Source organism: Primulina tabacum, chromosome 18 (genome assembly GCF_025594145.1).
Source record: "Primulina tabacum isolate GXHZ01 chromosome 18, ASM2559414v2, whole genome shotgun sequence".
Classification (NCBI taxonomy): domain Eukaryota; kingdom Viridiplantae; phylum Streptophyta; class Magnoliopsida; order Lamiales; family Gesneriaceae; genus Primulina; species Primulina tabacum.
Genome location: NC_134567.1, coordinates 26,590,423 through 26,606,670, shown reverse-complemented (window position 1 = coordinate 26,606,670; position 16,248 = coordinate 26,590,423). Strand labels below are relative to the sequence as shown.

At 40.6% G+C, this 16,248-nt stretch overlaps 2 protein-coding genes across 5 annotated transcripts; both read left to right on the top strand.

Annotated features, from left to right (window-relative positions):
• Positions 1-8,758: 8,758 nt before the first annotated feature.
• Positions 8,759-13,052, top strand: LOC142532179 (U-box domain-containing protein 6-like). Of its 2 annotated transcripts, none has more exons than XM_075638452.1 (6): positions 8,759-8,927; positions 9,438-9,533; positions 9,891-10,076; positions 10,301-10,408; positions 10,534-11,711; positions 11,923-13,052. In XM_075638452.1, the coding sequence occupies exons 2-6, from the start codon at positions 9,483-9,485 to the stop codon at positions 12,710-12,712; spliced, it is 2,313 nt and encodes a 770-aa protein (XP_075494567.1). In that variant the 5' UTR covers positions 8,759-8,927; positions 9,438-9,482; the 3' UTR covers positions 12,713-13,052. The 2 variants fall into 2 exon arrangements, with proteins under 2 accessions (XP_075494567.1, XP_075494568.1); XM_075638453.1 differs by having other exon boundaries at positions 8,813-8,832.
• A 606-nt stretch (positions 13,053-13,658) lies between these two features.
• Positions 13,659-16,179, top strand: LOC142532180 (OVARIAN TUMOR DOMAIN-containing deubiquitinating enzyme 4-like). Of its 3 annotated transcripts, none has more exons than XM_075638455.1 (6): positions 13,659-14,021; positions 14,848-14,969; positions 15,060-15,100; positions 15,348-15,446; positions 15,763-15,927; positions 16,039-16,179. In XM_075638455.1, exons 1-6 carry the CDS (start codon positions 13,997-13,999, stop codon positions 16,052-16,054), a joined length of 468 nt encoding a protein of 155 aa, XP_075494570.1. In that variant the 5' UTR covers positions 13,659-13,996; the 3' UTR covers positions 16,055-16,179. The 3 variants fall into 3 exon arrangements, with proteins under 3 accessions (XP_075494570.1, XP_075494569.1, XP_075494571.1); XM_075638454.1 differs by having other exon boundaries at positions 13,659-14,042; XM_075638456.1 differs by lacking the exon at positions 13,659-14,021 and adding an exon at positions 14,099-14,295.
• Positions 16,180-16,248: the final 69 nt, after the last annotated feature.

Sequence of the window (16,248 nt, the reverse complement as noted above, 5' to 3'; positions counted from 1 at the left end):
ACTTCCTCCTCTCTTAATCATGTGAACCTCTACACGCGCTCTTTTCCCCTCCTCCCTCAGTCCTTGTGTGAAGGCACTTATCATGATGTCACGGGTAGCCGCTGGTATTTCAAGCGCTGCACTGTTGAAATGCTGGACAAATTCTTGCAAAGTTTCATTCTCTTGCTGTTTCATCACGAACATGCTCAAATAATTTTTCTGGTGCCTCTTGCTGCTAGCAAATCGGTGCAAGAAGGCAGTTGAGAAGTCCTCAAAAGAACGTATAGAGCTGGCTGCAAAGTGTTAAACCACTGCTGGGCTGACCTCACCAACGTGCCCAGAAACACCCTGCACCTAACTTCATCCGAATATTGGTGCAACAGAGTCGCATTCTCAAACCTCCCCAAGTGTTCTTCGGGGTCCGTTGTCCATCATATTCTCCAACGTTTGACTGTCGGAAATTTGGAGGAAGCCCCTCTTCCAAAATGGCGAGGGAAAAAGGACTTCCTTTCTTGGGCGCTGCAGCTCTGTTTCCCAACTGCTGCCTCATCATCCGTATCTCCCTCCACATCTCCTCCATCTCCGGATTCTCCTCACTGGGGAGGGGTCGCATCTCCTCTACCCTACTCTGACTACCCTCCACATTCTCCTCTCGCTCCTGGCGAGCGGCCTGCTTTTCTGCAAACATAGACTCTTGATTCCTCTTTATGGCCTCATCCACTGCCTGGGTGATAAATTGTCCCAACTGTTCTAGGGTCAAGTTCCCCACATTCTCATTGGGACGGGGTTGCTCGACCTTTGTCTCGTGAAGGGGCTGCTCGGTTCTTGTCTCTTGACGAGGTTGTTCATGTCTCGTCTCAAGACGCGGTTGTTCCTGTCTTGTTTCAACATGAGATTGTTCGGGTCCCCTCCGAGGACGCGATGATGCTGAGGTAGCTCTTCTACTTCCTTTCTTGCCTACCATCTCTACGCCTCAACTTAAGTGTTCCCACAGACGGCGCCAAGTGATACTCACGGGAAATTTAGGGTCCGCTCCCAGCAAGTGTCACTAGTACAGACGCTGGGTTTTGAAATTATCCTGAGCCTGAAATCACGAAAAAGACCGTTAAAGGGGGCCAGGAGGGTGTCCTGGCGTAGCCCCTCCGACGCTCAAGTCAGTGACTGAGGATATATGGGGGGAGCAGCTAAGGGTGCTGCTGAAAACAATATATTGAATTCAATAACTGAACACTCAAACCTGGTATTTATAGGAGAATACATGGGCCCTTGATGGGCCTGTCTTCCATTTGGGCTTGGGATGAGCCAGGGGTTTGGGCCGGATCTTGATGGGTTACCTGATCCTTGGGGTATCAGGACCCAACATTTTAAAGAAAAGAACTTTTATGCTCATGATGAACCTTTGAATCTTTTTATATGGAAGTCAAATAAAATAGATCCTGTTTTCGGATAAAATACTAGAAAATAATTGTACGAGCTTGTGTACCTTTTAAGTGAAGATATCAAATTATAACTTTTAAAGATTGTCACTATCGCTGTTGTTTTCATCCATACTTTAGTTTATTTGTAATTTTTTATATTTTTTATGCTATGTTATTAAATACTAGTTATTTAAAGTTACAGGATATGGTTATTTTAAATTATATTAAACGGCGAAAAATATATTGTCATCCCTTATGTGTAGCCCCCACATTTATATGATTGTACGATATATCTTTATAACAACTATTTTATATAGTTGTCGTTTTACGAAAATAATTAAGTCAAATTATTATAAAAATCAATTATATTTTTTTTATACATCTATTTTAAATATTAAAATTTTCCCATGTCGGATCATAATATTACATACACAACACTCAACTAGCACTTACATTTTTTAAGTAAATGGATAAAACATATCCCATATTATAGAATTAAATTGAGTCTACCGTATTATCAAATATATATAACTGTTGATAATTTTACGATTCAAATAATTTAAATTGTATAACAGTAAATGACCACTTATTGATATTTTCCAAACATTGGAAATTTATTATACCCGAATATCTTTTTCAAAATCTTCACAATAACTGTTTCGTGTTTTTAAAAAACCTCAATACCTCTTAAAATTTATCTTCGCTTATTTGTTATCATTTAATTAAAAAGAGTATAATATGAATCAATATATATTTAGATATAATTTTTATAATAGTTTAAAATAGATATAGAGCGTAAAGGATGGCATGAATAGATTCCCATTCCCAATTAAATAAAATAAAAAGGATAATTTTTTGAAAAAAACATCGACCTTTCTACCGCCAAAATTAATATCACCAGGACAATTCTGGTTTCTGCACGTGCAAAGCGTGATTTTTCGGACTATCTTTCACCTGATTGGCGGAAAACTACAGAGTCCCCCGACAATAATGGATCGGGCCATCTTTATTACAGTAATCAAATATGATACTCACGGGAAATTGAGGGTCCGATCCACGCAAGCGTCACTAATCCAGGCACGGGCTTCAAAATTACCCTGGGCCTGAAATCACAAATAAGACCGTTAGGAGGGGCCAGGAGGGTGTCCCGGCGTAGCCCCTCCGACGCTCAAGTCAGAGACTGAGGATATATGGGGGAAGCAGCTAAGGGCGCTGCTGAAAACAATATAGTGAATTCATTATCATACGCTCAAACCTGGTATTTATAGGAGAATACATGGGCTTGTCATGGGCCAGTCACCTGTGGGCCTCAGAGATGGGCCGGGAGTTTGGGCCGGATCTCGAAAGATTCATCCCTGGGTATCACCAGTCTCCCCCTCCCAAGTCGAACTGAATCGTAGGTTCAAAGTTCGATTAATTGCGTTGTTCTCGGTCTACCGGGTGCGAGTTGTGCATTTTCTTCCAGCCGTTCGTCACTGCCGCACGCTCGCCCCTCGCCGAGTCGCACTGACGCGACGCATGCCCTCGCCTCAACCGCCAGCCTCGCCAGCACGCTGCTACACCCTCGCCAAGCGCCTCTCACCCTCCTGCCATGCACGCGCAGCCGCGCACACGCTCGTCCTCGCCGAGCACTCCTGCCGGGCGCCCCTGCCGAGCGCGCCTCGCTCGCCCACAGCAGCTCGCCCACCGCGCGCCTGCCACGCTCGCCCCCAGCAGCTCGCCCACCGTGCGCCTGCACCGTCTGCCACGCTCGCCCACAGCAGTTCGCCCTCACCCCCAGCTCGCCCACCATGCGCCTGCCCCGTCTGCCACGCTCGCCCACGGCAGCTCGCCCTCACTCCCAGCTCGCCCACCGAGCACCTGCCCCGTCTGCCACGCTCGCCCACATCAGCCTCGCCCCTAACTCCCCAGCGCGCAGCCTCTCGCCCTAGCACTGCCCTCGTGCTCGCCCAGCCACCACCGCCACACTCGCCCCTCGTAAGCCCCGCCCAATCATGTTGAGATTTTTATTTCGAAGAGGTTACAATAGAGATATTCACTTGTGAATGATTGTTTCTGAAATTGTTCGTTAACGATCCCCGTAATTTTCGCAGCGGCAACATTGTTCGTTAACGACAAACGAAATAAATTTTTCTAACACAGTATGCCCTCGTCGCCCCCATCTTCAAGGTCCTCCACTAAACTTTTGAAGGAAAATAATTTATACTTCCCCGCGCCCTTGAATCCTCTCCTAAAATAGTCCTTAGCAGGAAAAATAAAAACTTCAACCTCCTCACCCTCTAACTCCTCTGCTAAATCGGGCCTTAACAGGAAAAATCGAACTCTCACCTCAGCATCTCATAACTCCTCTGCTAAGCCGGACCTTAGCAGGAAAAATAAAAATTCTTCACTCTAACCCTCTAACTCCTCTGCTAGGCGATGCCTTAGCAGGAAAATAAAATTTAACACCTCCACCCCCTAACTCATCTGCTAGGTGATACCTTAGCAGGAAAGTAAAAACTCACCACCTCCACCCTCTAACTTCTCTACTAGGGGATACCTTAGCAGGAAAATAAAAATTCAAAACCTCCACCCTCTGACTCCTCCGCTAAGCCGGGCCTTAGCAGAAAATAAAATTCAATGCGCCCACCCTCTAACTCCTCTACTAGGCGATTACTTAGCAGGAAAATAAAATCAACACCTCCACCCTCTAACTCCTCTGCTAAGCCGGGCCTTAGCAGGAAAAATCAAACTCTCACCTCATCATCTCATAACTCCTCTGCTAAGCCGGGCCTTAGCAGGAAAATAAAATCAACACCTCCACCCTCTAACTCCTCTGCTAAGCCGGGCCTTAGCAGGAAAATAAAATTCAATGCGCCCACCCTCTAACTCCTCTGCTAGGCGATGCCTTAGCAGGAAAATAAAATCAACACCTCCACCCCTAACTCCTCTGCTAAGTCGGGCCTTAGGCAGGAAAGTAAAATCAACACCTCCACCCTCTAACTCCTCTGCCAAGCCGGGCCTTAGCAGGAAAAATCAAACTCTCACTTCATCATCTTATAACTCCTCTGCTAAGCCGGGCCTTACCAGGAAAATAAAATCAACACCTCCTCCCTCTAACTCCTCTGCTAAGCCGGGCCTTAGCAGGAAAATAAAATTCAATGCGCCCACCCTCTAACTCCTCTGCTAGGCGATGCCTTAGTAGGAAAAATCAAACTCTCACTTCATCATCTCATAACTCCTCTGCTAAGCCGGGCCTTAGCAGGAAAATAAAATCAACACATCCACCCTCTAACTTCTCTGCTAAGCCAGGCCTTAGCAGGAAAATAAAATTCAACGCGCCCACCCTCTAACTCCTCTGCTAGGCGATGCCTTAGCAGGAAAATAAATATTCTCCACCCTCACCCTCAAAATCCTCTGCTAGGCGACAACTTAGAAGGAAAATAAAATTTTTCTTCTCCCCAACTCTGCTCCTCTGTTAGGCGATGCCTTAGCAGGAAAATAAATATTCTCCACCTCACCCTCTACTCCTTTGCTAGGCGATGTCTTAGCAGGAAAAATTTAACTTTTCTCCCCCCCACTCTTCTCCTCTACTAGGCGCAAGCCTAAGTAGGTAAAATAAAATTCATATAATCCTCATAATACAAGAACAACCACGAACTTAATATAAGAACTTGGCTTTATTAAATATCAACTGATAACGTAAGACAAATTCAGGAATGAAATACATCAAAAATGAAGTAAAGATATTCTCTAAGGTGGTAAGCGTTCCCATGCCTCTTTAGAGCATTACCCAGCGCATGCTCCAACTTTCCTCTCAGCTCCTCTTGTACCTCCACAGGACAAAGTTACCCATTTAGAAGCTTTCTCCGAATGACTCTACAACTGCAAGACTGAGCTCAATCTTCCATGCGAATGCTCGTGACCTCTCTTTTCTTCTTCCTTCACGATTCTTTCATAACAACGACGTGCGACTTTTTGGTCCCCGCACAGGACTCCAACTCCTCTTCCCACAGGAAACTTAAACTTCTGATGATAACTGGAAGCTATTGCTCTAAAATCCTTCAGGGCTGGTCGTCCTAGAATTCCACTATACGCTGACGGGGTATCTACTACAGTGAAGGCTATCACCTTTGTTACCCGCCGAGGATCAGTCCCCAAGAATAGGGGAAGAACAATCTGACCCAAAGGCAAGATGACGTGTTCTGCAAACCCATACAGCGGGGTGGATACCGGCTCAAACTCAAATCCTCTATCTTCATTTGATCCAACGTGCTCTTGAACAAGACGTTCACTGGAGCTTCCATTATCAATAAATATTCTCGCCACATCATAATTGGCAATGGTGATCGTTACCACCAAGGGATCGTTATGTGGAGTCACAACGCCTCGGAGGTCTTCCGGCCCAAAGCTGATGACGGGGTCTTGTGGTAAGTCTGCACACCTAGATATCTCAAAGTTCTTCAACCTTCTCCCATGTGCCTTCCGAGCTCGCCCAGAGTCTCCATCAGTAGCACCCCCCGAGATCATATGAATCATTCATCTCGTAGGGTGGTTATCCTCATTCATTCCCCTCCTCGGTTCCACGAGCTCCTGAGGGACACTTGACATCCACCTTCCCCTCTCTGCTCACCCATCCTCTGATTTATCCATGGAGGGCCTTGACCACGCCTAGGGGGCGAGCGAGACCTTTGTCAACTCCTTAATGAGGATCCTTCTCGTCTATCCCGTGAAGGCAATCTAGCACTGCACCCAACCCTTCGCGACTTCTCTCACCTCCCCGCGGGCTCCCTCACCTCCATCACCTCGTCCCGACTCCTATCTAGGGGAACATGGGATGAGAATTGTCTTCTACTACTAGTTCTGTCTTCCTCTCTTTCCCCCGCACCCCTCTTCCTTCCTCCCTTCTCCGCTCCCTCAACTCTACTTCCTCCGGGCCCGCTCTCCATCCTTCTGTACCGTTGGGAATCTTCCAAGTTTACATATTTCTCAGCTCGAGCCAACAGATCATCATAGATCAACGGAGGCTTCTTGACCAGCGACTTGAAAAACTCCCCTCCCCTCAGTCCTTGTGTGAAGGCACTTATCATGATGTCACGGGTAGCCGCTGGTATTTCCAGCGCTGCACTGTTGAAACGCTGGACAAATTCTTGCAAAGTTTCATTCTCTTGCTGTTTCATCATGAACAGGCTCAAATAATTTTTCTGGTGCCTCTTGCTGCTAGCAAATCGGTGCAAGAAGGCAGCTGAGAAGTCCTCAAAAGAACGTATAGAGCTGGGCTGCAAAGTGTTAAACCACTGCTGGGCTGACCTCACCAACGTGCCCAGAAACACCCTGCACCTGACTCCATCCGAATATTGGTACAACAGAGCCGCATTTTCAAACCTCCCCAAGTGTTCTTCGGGGTCCGTATGTCCATCATATTCTCCAACGTTTGACTGTCGGAAATTTGGAGGAAGCCCCTCTTCCAAAATGGCGAGGGAAAAAGGACTTCCTTTCTTGGGCGCTGCAGCTCTGTTTCCCAACTGCTGCCTCATCATCCGTATCTCCCTCCACATCTCCTCCATCTCCGGATTCTCCTCACTGGGGAGGGGTCGCATCTCCTCTACCCTACTCTGACTACCCTCCACATTCTCCTCTCGCTCCTAGGCGAGCGGCCTGTTCTTCTGCAAACATAGGCTCTTGATTCTTCTTTATGGCCTCATCCACTGTCCGGGTGATAAATTGTCCCAACTGTTCTAGGGTCAAATTCCCCACATTCTCATTGGGACGGGGTTGCTCGACCCTTGTCTCGTGAAGGGGCTGCTCGGTTCTTGTCTCTTGACGAGGTTGTTCATGTCTCGTCTCAAGACGCGGTTGTTCCTGTCTTGTCTCAACATGAGATTGTTCGGGTCCCCTCCGAGGACGCGATGATGCTGAAGTAGCTCTTCTACTTCCTTTCTTGCCTACCATCTCTACGCCTCAACTCAAGTGCTCCCACAGACGGCGCCAAGTGATACTCACGGGAAATTGAGGGTCCGATCCACGCAAGCGTCACTAATCCAGGCACGGGCTTCAAAACTACCCTGGGCATGAAATCACAAATAAGACCGTTAGGAGGGGGCCAGGAGGGTGTCCCGACGTAGCCCCTCCGACGCTCAAGTCAGAGACTGAGGATATATGGGGGAGCAGCTAAGGGCGCTGCTGAAAACAATATAGTGAATTCATTATCATACGCTCAAACCTGGTATTTATAGGAGAATACCTGAGCTTGTCATGAGCCAGTCACCTGTGGGCCTCAGAGATGGATCGGGAGTTTGGGCCGGATCTTGAAAGGTTCATCCCTGGGGTATCAAAATATATAATTACATTTTAAAATTTTAAGGGGAACTATTCTTTTTCTATTTTTAGATATATAATGATAATCTGTATTTATATTTCTGTAATTTGTATGTTTTTTAATTTTCGATTATGTTACTTATATATTTTCATTTTCAGTCATTTAAGATATGTTATTCTCATTTTTGGTTTTTTTTATTAGACAAAAATGACGAACTCCGATAAAATTAACAAAACTGAAAAAATATATATACACAAATTACGTAACTAAAAATGGAAATTCAATATAATACGATAAAACTAAAAATAAATGTAAATACAAGATTAAAAATACAAATTTGTTATTAGTATGACCAAAAGTGAAAAAATTACACATTACAATATAAAAAAATATAATTCCTCCAAATTTAATTCAAGATGATTATACTTGAAAATCAAAAACGTGTGTAAGACGGTCTCACAGATCGTATTTTGTGATACAAATTTCTTATTTTGGTCATTCATGAAAAAATATTACTTTCTATGCTAAGAATATTACTTTTATTGTGAATATTGGTATGATTAACACGTCGCACAGATAAAAATTCGTGAGACCGTCTCACAAGAAATATCCTCTAGTTGAAATGAGTTATGGGTTAGATGTATATATTAATAATAATAAAAGAGTTGTTGGCACTTTATCTTATATGATTTATGTAAGCAAAATTTATTTATAAATAGAATGTATATAATAAAAATGAAGTTAAATAACAATTTTCTAAAAATAATACTATGTCGAGTTTGTCGACGGGTCAAATTTGACACGGGAAACATTTATTACAAATCCACAAGCAGACAAAGTGTAGGGGCCCGCAACCGTCGGCCGATCCGGGAACCAATATCGGGATTATAATTGTAGTCGCCCTCCAAAGACATCATATTCACAAATCCAACCCACATTTTATCAAATACTAACCAATTACCCCTAACTGAATTTATTGGAACTCTTTTCCCTCCCCCTTTATCTATAATATTATAAAATAACCTTACCATTTCCAGCTCGTTATTATCTTCCTCCTCCTCCTCCCTCCTCCCTCCTCTGTTCTTTATGCCACCAAAACAAAATATGAGTGCCAAATCCAGAAAAAAAATTGCGAACGTGCGAAGAATTGACAGCTGATTTTTTGTTTTCGCGTTTTGTATTTTTTTTTAAAAATTTTATGAAGCCACTGAAGATCATCTTTCATTAAACTGGTATGTAAATGTTTTCTGTTTGCGAAATTGAAGCATTTATACAATTTTGGAATTTTTTAAAATTTTGTGTTGCATTATTCTCATACATTTAATGCTTATGTTTTCCTTAAATTCATTTATTAGCAGCTGAAGACTAATCTTTGGCATTTGTTCGGAAAAAAAAAATTTAGTACAAATAATCAGCCAATGATTTTACTGATATTAGCTTCTTTTTTTTTTGCCCTCATTTTGTGCTTTCAAATTATTATTATTTAGCATTGTTTGTTTTCTTTGGAGGGCTGATGCTTCTGCCTACTGGCTACTTGGTTGCGTGGTTTAGTTTGAATCTCGTCTGTCAAGCTGATGTGACTAGAGTAATTGGAACATTATTGGCATGCTATTTCAAATAATTAGTTAGCGTAGAATAATGATTATTATTCATCATAGGTTAATGCAATAACATATTTTCGTTGTAATGATATTCTCCTTCTTCGTGTTTTGAGTTTTGTGTTTTTAAATATTTTTTTTCAGGTTTACAAATTTACATAAAGGTCACCTGTGTTTATCTTGCTGGACATGGACGCTTCAGAGATTGAGGAAAATTTACTCTCCATTGGTGAACCGAAGGTATGGAGTAGGATCATAAATGCAGAGGATTTGTTTATTATTTGACCATGCCTTTTGAAATAATTCGGGTTGATTACAGAATGATTTTATTTACAAGAATGTGGACGCATGGAATGATACAGGGGTTCAAATTCTTATTTGATCTTAAATCCATCTCGCTGATCGCATAGAGCACTCATTTTAATAGCATTCTCAGCAGGAACATCTCGGGTTTTCATAGATGTGCTGTTTGCCAATTGGCAAATAAGTTTGGGGTTTTAATTTTTTTATGTGCTCTTTGGTAGTTCATTTATTTATTATATATTGGAATGTTTTGGTGGGTTTTTTCACCTTAGCTGATACTCGTTGTTGGTTTAGTTACATGGTGAGATGTGCAAGAACCTAAGTTCCGTGTATGCAAAAGTGTTGGCGATATTCCCTGATCTAGAGGCGGCTCGACCAAGGAGCACATCTGGTATTCAAGCACTATGTGCTCTGCATATAGCACTTGAAAAGACCAAGAATTTTCTTCAGCATTGTGCAGAATGTAGTAAATTTTACTTGGTATGACTCATTCTTTTTCACTTCTGAACGATTTTTTTTCTTATGCACCAAAAAAAATACAAATTTCGAAATGGTAGCTGGCACAACCTAATCTCCCATTATTGTATTTTACCAAAATTTATGGAGTCAACTCATGTTTGTGTTTAGTAAGAGTATGCGAAATTTGTTAATCAATCCCTCCATCACATTTGGTTCGGGCTTGATTTTTGCCTTTTCTTTGTTAGGCAATAACTGGAGATTCCGTGGTAATGAAATTTGAGAAAGCCCGATGTGCACTTGAGGATAGTTTAAAACGGGTTGAAGATATTGTTCCACTAGCTATTGGCAGTCAGGTGATTTTGAATTTGGTTCTTCTGTTAACTTAAATGTATTAGAGAAGTTCTAATTGATTTTTGGTACAAATTATATGTTAAGTTATTAGAAATTTGTTTGAATTTTAGTATTCTGTTTTTTCCAGATCGCCGAGATTTTGGGTGAACTTGGAAGGATCGAGTTTTCTCTTGATCCGATTGAGAAGCAAATAGGTGATGATATTATTAGATTGCTTCAACAAGGGAGAAATTTCAACAGTAACTCTTATGACAACGAGGAGCTTGAATCTTTTCATCAGGCTGCATCTAGGCTCGGTATCACCTCTTCAAGAGCAGCACTTAGAGAGAGAAGAGCTTTGAAGAAACTTGTGGAAAGAGCTCGAGCTGATGACGACAAAAGGAAGGAGTCTATCATAGCTTATCTCATGCATCTCATGAGAAAGTACTCAAAGGTTTTCAGGGGCGAATTTTCGGATGACTCACCAGGATCAACACCTTGCTCGCCTACTATCCAGGGATCTTTTGAAGATGGTAACATGCTTGGCTGTAATGGTTTTGCTTTTGATAGGCAGTTTTTGAAACTCTGTTCTTTCAATTTCAAGCCAAATTTCCGGAGATCAGATCAGATTCATGTGCCCCCTGAAGAGTTAAGGTGCCCTATATCTTTGCAACTTATGCATGATCCAGTTATCGTAGCTTCAGGGCAAACATATGAAAGGGTTTGTGTAGAAAAATGGTTTAGTGACGGTCACAACACTTGTCCTAAAACTCAGCAGCAGCTCCCTCATCTTTCTTTGACTCCCAATTACTGTGTTAAAGGATTGGTGGCTAGTTGGTGTGAAAATAATGGGATTCCTGTTCCAGACGGTCCACCAGAATCACTTGATCTCAATTACTGGAGGCTAGTGTTATCCGAAAGTGACTCTGCAAACTCAAAATCGTTAGAAAGTTTTGATTTGTGTCAGTTCAAGGGTGTTAAAGTTAAACCTTTGAATGACAGTGGTATCATTGAGGATGTTGAAGGAAATGAACTGGAAGCTACTTCTGTGCAAAAAGAGGATTGTGGAGATTACCATTCCTTCAAACAATGTCACGATTGTTTGGCTGTCTTAGAGAAGGATGATGACTTGATGGAGAAATGCAAAGTGGTGGAGCAGATAAGGCACTTGTTAAAAGATGATGAAGAAGCCAGGATTTATATGGGGGCTAATGGTTTTGTCGAGGCATTGCTGCATTTCTTGGACTCTGCTGTCTCTTACAGGAATGGGATGGCTCAAGAAATAGGAGCAATGGCTCTCTTCAATCTTACTGTAAATAATAACAGGTATACAAACATCCGTATCGAATGATTTTGAAATTCCTTCGATAAAATCCGAACTCTTTAAAGAATCTTTCTACTCGTTTGGTTGCTGAAATTTATTTGATAGTGCAGAAAAAATTTATGAGCTATACATACAGTATTACTGTAGACGTTTATATAACCTTTAAATCACATTTTATGAGCATCGTGTTTACGCAGTTTCCACCCTTTTCAGAAACAAAGAATTGTTATTGGCTTCAGGAGTGCTTCCAATACTGCAGAAAATGATAGCTAATACCGATTCTGTTGGAGCAACAACTGCCCTTTACCTAAATCTTTCCTGCCTCGAGGAGGCCAAAGCCATTATCGGGACTACACAGGAAGCTGTCTATTTCTTGATCTCCATCCTTAAACTTGAAACAGATGAGCAATGTAAGATCGATGCCCTTCACACCCTATACAACATTTCCAGTCATTCAACCAATATCCCTCATCTTCTGGGAGCTGGTATTGTTGATGACCTTCACAATCTTATCACACATCCCAGTGACCACTCTTCAACAGAGAAGTGCATTACCATGTTAATTTACTTAGCTTCGAGTAAATCTGCAAGAGATGAAATCATTGCCTCTCCTGGCCTTATTACCAGGCTTGCTACTATCTTGGACATTGGTGAGCCCGTAGAACAAGAACAAGCTGCAGACTGTCTTCTGATATTATGTAATAGGAGCGACAAATGCTGTGAAATGGTTCTTCAAGAAGGAGCGATACCTTCATTAGTGTTGATTTCTGTAAATGGGACAGTTAGAGGTAAACAGAAAGCCCAGAAGCTTCTGATGTTATTTCGGGAGCAGCGAAAACGAGTTCCTTCACCTGTTCCCAGTCGACCGATGCCCGAGAACAGTGAGATGGCTTTGCCTTCTCAAAATTCAAAGCCATTTTGCAAGTCAATTTCGAGGCTAAAAGTTGGTAAAACATTGAGTTTTTGGTGGAAGAACAAGAGCTTTTCTGTGTACCAGCGTTGAAAATTTTACTGCCTTATGTCTGGCTTCAGTTGTCTTCCCTTGTATATTATGCCTCGGCTTTTCTAGTATCACGATTCTCTTAGAAGAAGTGTACAGTCTACTTTAATCAACGGAGTATCTAGCATAGTTTGAAGTCCCTAGATCTTTGTTTTCAAGAAAATGTCATAGCTATGTGAATATTTGGTTGTTAGAGGCTGAGTTTCCATGAGCAGCTTGCATGATAAATGTCTCGTTTCCTCACCACTTCGTCACCATTTCAAATATTCTGCTATACTCGGTGACAGATAGTGTTGCTTATTCTTGCACTAACTATAAATCTATGCATGGGGTTTTGTGGTTAGATTCGTATCCTAGTCTTGAATAAACCAAATAAATACAATTAAAAGCTAGCCAATTCATCTTATGTAATATATTTGGACAGACAACTCCTTGTTAGCCCCTAAAACATTTTGAGACGTTTGTCCTGAAATAAATTTCAGTGATTCATTTTCTGGATAAACCATGGCTTCATCGTTCATAATGCACAAAGTTAGAATACAAGGGAGTTAAGTTGAGTCACAAAATTGACTAGCAAGACATCTCAAATTTTTTTTAACGTTTTATAAAATATTGCAACATCTTATTAATTATTTTTAAATAATTTTTTATTATAAAATAATTATTATCTAAAAAAATATACTTATTTTTAAAACAACTTATAAAACTTTTTATAAAATTTCTATATATACAAGAGTAGGTCTCTTGTGAGACGGTCTCACGAATTTTTATCTGTGAGACGGTCAACCCTACTGATATTTACAATAAAAAATAATACTCTTAGCATAAAAAAGTAATATTTTTTTATGGATGACCCAAATAAAAGTTATATCTCATAAAATACGATTCGTGAGACCATCTCATAGAAGTTTTTACCTATTTATAAATACTTTTTATAATTACTCGTCAACGTCCAGAAATATGGCGACTGAGGTACAGTTAGTATCAATGAAATGCGATATCCCTCCACTCCAGCGGAACTCAGTTAACACACACCGGATCCCTCACCCAATTCGTCTTCTCCACGAGAGTACACACAACCTCTTTCGGTGAATCGAATTCGATTCTGCTACTGAAAATGATTGAATCCTCCTCTTTACAACCAAACAATATCCTGATCGGACTGTGACAGCTCCTCCCTCTCTTTATCAGAATTATCAACGCCATTTAATTGTATGTTCAGATAAAAAATTCTGGATTTCGATTCGTAATTTATATGCTATTTCGCTGTTTATTGTTCAAGTACCTATGCTTAAATCAAATCTTCCGCTCGGTAACTGTTTCAAGACTTTTCGTATGTTTTACGGTTTCGTTATGTATTTGATTGAATCTTATTTATTTTAATTTTCTGTAATTTTTTTTATTTTTATATTTGGTTTGCTTGTTCGCAGCTTAGTTGATTTGCTTACGTTTGTTTATTCTTTCCGTTGGTTTCAATTTTCTTCTGCATGAATTTCGTCTTTGAGCCTTTTCCCCCATTATTGACAATTTACCATTTCCTTGTTTGCTTTTGGAAATTCTTGTAATTAACATGGATCTAGGCTCAGGTATGTGATAAAAATCTGGTGTTTTTTTGCTAAAAATATATTGTTTCGGAAGGGTTTGCTTTGCTGATGAATTGAACAAAGTTATGTGTGCTGTTCTTCTTCTTCTTTTCTTTTTTTCTTTTTTTTCCCTCCCAGTTGATGATCTCATAACTTGATATCCATATATTAAGCTCTTGAACATTAAACTTGGATAAACAAATTTTGTCCAAATTAATGGATCGATATTTTCAATATAACCAGTGATGGATCCGAGTTAGAATTTTAAATTCTAAAATCTTTTAATATTTTACCTTGATCTACCTGAACTAATATCATATTAATCCAAAATTATACAAAATTTACGTATAATTTTTTTAAAATAGCCACCTGGACTGTATTACCATGTGGCTCCGCCACTGAATACAACTGATAAAGAGTTATTTTTTGTTTTATACAATTTGAAATCTTTTAGTTGATGAGACATTTACATAGATTTGATTGACATAATTCCTGATTCTAATTATAAGAATTTATTAGGCCTAATTGCACCAATGTAAATTGCATTATCGGCAGGTGTACCTGGCGATGGGAGGTGTTTGTTCCGGTCAGTGGTTCATGGTGCTTGTCTACGTGCAGGAAAGCCATCTCCAACAGAAAACCGTGAAAGGGAACTTGCAGATGAGCTTAGAGCAACAGTACAAAATCCTTTCTTTCTGTTCTGCTGTTTTGAAGGAATTCAGTTGCTTATATTGCATAGTTTTACTTAGGATTCCTTGGTTATACAGGTCGCAGATGAATTTATCAAGAGGCGTGAAGATTCTGAATGGTATGATTTGATCGTTGGAAAATTCAAGGACTAGTTCTGAAAACTTCTGACCCTTTCACATTTGTCAGTTATGTATCCATTAACTTTGCATTTTAACTTCAGATAAGAGTAAGTTCAAATGTGAAACACTCGAAACATTTATGGGAATATATTGTCGACCATGTTGTATCTTGAGTATAGAATAGTAACTTCATACTGCTTATCCAATTCTTAAATGGGTAACGACTTCAATATATTTTATCCTCAGGTTTGTAGAAGGTGATTTTGATACTTATGTTACACAAATGCGACAGCCCCATGTATGGGGTGGGGAACCTGAGCTGCTCATGTCATCACATGTGTTACAGTACGTGCTCTCAGTGGTTTTTGTTTGCATTTATATTTCCTTTTGTGCATAGTGAAAATTCGCCCATTTTAATCATCCCAAATGGTTATATTTGTTAATAAGAGCACTGAACAACAAACAATCATCCACAGAATTCATTATATGAATTACGTGCCGATAACTATACTGTACTGCACTCGACCTTTTGGTAAATAATAATAATCATCATAATGGTTGCAACCCACTAATAATTGACAAAATGCAAATGCTCTTTTTCTTGTGGGCTATTAGATGAAAATGTATTCCATAAATTAACGGGAAAGAAAAACATTTTCAGGGTTCCGATAACTGTTCACATGTTGGATAAGAGGACTAATTCTGTCAAGATTATTGCTGAATATGGCCAAGAATATGGGAAGGAGAATCCAATTCGCGTATTGTATCATGGTTATGGGCACTATGATGCGTTAAGGAGCTCTTTAGATGGTTCACAATTGAAGCTGTAAATTCTCCCCTTTATGAGCTATTTTTCTCATGTCAAACCGCATGCCCTGAGCAAGTTTATTCTTGTTAAAATGTGTGCAACATCACATTACGTTTACCAATTTTGCAGGAATAAAAGTAGATGAAACAATCATTGGTCCTCAATCTGTAGGTTGCATCAATCCAGCAGAAAAGATGGAAGCAATTGTAAGGAAAATAGGGATTGCTTCCTGGTGATTCGAATATCAGCTGAATAAATACTCCCAACTCCAGTTACTTGCTACAACTTTGTCATTAAATTTCAAATATTACTCCCTTGAAATATTCAATTTATCAGAGA